The 2,523-nt window shown below is 40.0% G+C and overlaps 1 protein-coding gene across 1 annotated transcript; it reads right to left on the bottom strand.

Moving 5' to 3' along the window:
* Positions 1 to 565: 565 nt before the first annotated feature.
* On the bottom strand, positions 566 to 1,614 carry LOC140842153 (ethylene-responsive transcription factor ERF024). The gene has a single exon (XM_073209961.1). It carries the CDS (start codon positions 1,535 to 1,537, stop codon positions 881 to 883), a length of 657 nt encoding a protein of 218 aa, XP_073066062.1. The 5' UTR covers positions 1,538 to 1,614; the 3' UTR covers positions 566 to 880.
* Between the last annotated feature and the right edge of the window lie 909 nt (positions 1,615 to 2,523).

Genomic DNA, 2,523 nt, shown 5'->3' with positions numbered 1-2,523 from the left:
CATATTTCGACCAACAGTCCAGAATATGAAAAAAAGTGAATAAGACGCTTTGAATCAACTTTAGATATCTAATAAACGGTTTATTACCAAGACCTAGTTTAAATATATCAGTTCAAATACACTAAACGGTGCCTTAGTATTATATGATCAAGCAAAATCTTAAGCCGAAGATTACTGTTGCGGCCTTTCTGGAAATCGAAAGTTCTACGGAAAAATTAAGAATTGTTGGGACCATTTTATTATTATTTTTTCCTAGAAAAGAAGGCCCGGATCGGCCCTACTTCATTTAAAGATGACTCCCAACACCAAACATCACATTATAGGTGTTAAATTTTATACGAAGATTAGAACAGCTCATGGTCTGGAGGATGAGTTAATTAATGTATGTGGCGAGTGCATAATTTATTTCGATAAATTTATGAAATTTATTACAATTAAAATCTCGAAAACTATGAGGAGAGATTGATTAAAAGCGATCGGCTAAAAAAATATGGATGAAACAGACTCAAGATTAAATTATTATTTAATTTGTTCAGTCAGAAGCAGTCAGTGTGAAGCCAGTACGTAGCAATAGGAACTTGCTTTCATTTTGATAATTAGAACCTGAGCAAAAGCAAACAAGCAAGCAAGCTCCCGCCATAAGCGGGGAAAACTCATAATTCAGCTCATTTATGCTGAAAAAAACACAGAACACCAAAACAAAGCGCACACAAAGATGGCGGAGTTGTCCATTTTAATGGCAATCCAATTCCAAAGACACACGATACATATATTATACATCATATATATCTAGATAATTCTGGATAGATTTTATATATTTGATGTTGTTAGGTTATTTTAATTTGGCACAGGTTCTTTAATTTTCTTGATCCATGTTTAGTCAAGGGTAGCTCCAAAGACTGTCGTTTCTGGAACTGTTATCCGGCCATTCATCGTCCTCCGCCGCTCGCGGCGGGCTGAGAAGCATCCCCCCCGCCATGTCCACCAGCAACTGAGGCATACCGAACAACTCTTCCTCATCCACATAGTTGCTCTGCAAGCTCGACGAACCTTCGTTTCCCGGCATTACCCAGGCTCCAGTACTCCCACCCCCGGATGCAGCTGAGGCAGCCATAGCGGCCGCGGACCTTATGTCCCCGGCCGACTGAGAAACCGGCACCGGGTACGAAGCAACAAGGCCGGGGAAATTGATCCTCGCATCCGACCCCTTCAACGCCAGCGCCGCCACATCATACGCCGCGGCCGCCATCTCCGGGGTGGGGTAAGTCCCCAGCCATATGCGAGTTGTTTTACGTGGCTCCCGAATCTCCGACACCCATTTCCCGCCTCGGCAACGAATCCCACGATAAGTCGGGTGGCGCCCGGATGTCGGGGAGCGAACGGCGGCGGCGCTGTGATGCGGCGGCTGAGGAGCTGGCGACGAGTTTTCTTGGTCACAAGTGTAAGAGAGAGGAGCATTGTAGTTGTAGTAGTAGTTGTCATGGTCTATAAAAGGATTTATTTGATTTGGACTTTCTCTCCTGCCTCGATTTGCCATGCATTCAATTAAAATTAAAAGAGAAATAATAATAAAAATAAAAAAGGTCAAACTAATTTATTTTAACATAAGATTAATTTGGATAATATGTTTGAACAAAAAGTCATGGGATAAATGGTTTATAAGGGAAAATAAAACGCAGCCGAAGCGCGGAAAACTCGTGGGCGCGGCGAAAGGTAAATCAGTGCTTTGTTTTTTTTTTTTTTTTTTTTAAATTTAAGGTTCGTGGTGACAATATTTGAAGCTACCTAAGAATTAGCTGTCGGAATTAAGACATGTGTTTGATAGGACTTTCTCCACCTTTTATTATTTTTGCATCACAATTTATAATCATTAGTTGCCATCCAATTGCGTTTTAAGTATCTTTCTTTCTAATATTCTATTTGAATTTAATAAGTATCGATTTCAAATCAAAGTTCAACAGTAAGTAGCATGTATTAAATTTGGGTGGAGGATTAAACAAGTTCTCAATAGTGTCAAGTAAAAATAATAAAGTTTTATTATAGGATTTTATTGGGTCGAAACCCGACCCGAATAAATCATAAACGGGGCTGGCTTTTCTATGTTGAATTTGTACAGAGTCTTGTAATTTCTGTTGGTTTTTCTACTGTAGATGTATCGACCGTGGACGAGGGGCTTTCCTCTTAGGTCTTTTCCCTCCTCAGGGCTTTGTCATGCGCCGTCTTTCATACAATATCAACATCCCTAAAAAATAAATTACTTTCGACTCTGCAACATTCGAACTCAGGACATCCAAACTTAAGTACCAAGATTTCTAGAACGTTGGTACCAATTAAACTACTAGTTGAATTTAATAAAACAAATAAACACCTAGTAGAAATGGTCTTGCGAAGTTGTGAGACAAAATAGTGTATGCATTTGAATCACATATTGAACTTGATAGAACCGTCTTTAGATTCTCGGCACCCCCAACACCGATGGATCAATGTGTTAAGCCTCGACGAGGACGTCGTTTCTTCGAAATA

Source organism: Primulina eburnea, chromosome 9 (genome assembly GCF_022965805.1).
Source record: "Primulina eburnea isolate SZY01 chromosome 9, ASM2296580v1, whole genome shotgun sequence".
Classification (NCBI taxonomy): domain Eukaryota; kingdom Viridiplantae; phylum Streptophyta; class Magnoliopsida; order Lamiales; family Gesneriaceae; genus Primulina; species Primulina eburnea.
Note: the sequence above shows the minus strand (reverse complement) of the source record. Positions and strands in the feature narration are given on the sequence as shown.

Excerpts from the sequence above, each read along its gene's own strand:
- LOC140842153 (XM_073209961.1), bottom strand. The coding sequence starts at position 1,537 with ATGGCAAATCGAGGCAGGAGAGAAAGTCCAAATCAAATAAATCCTTTT.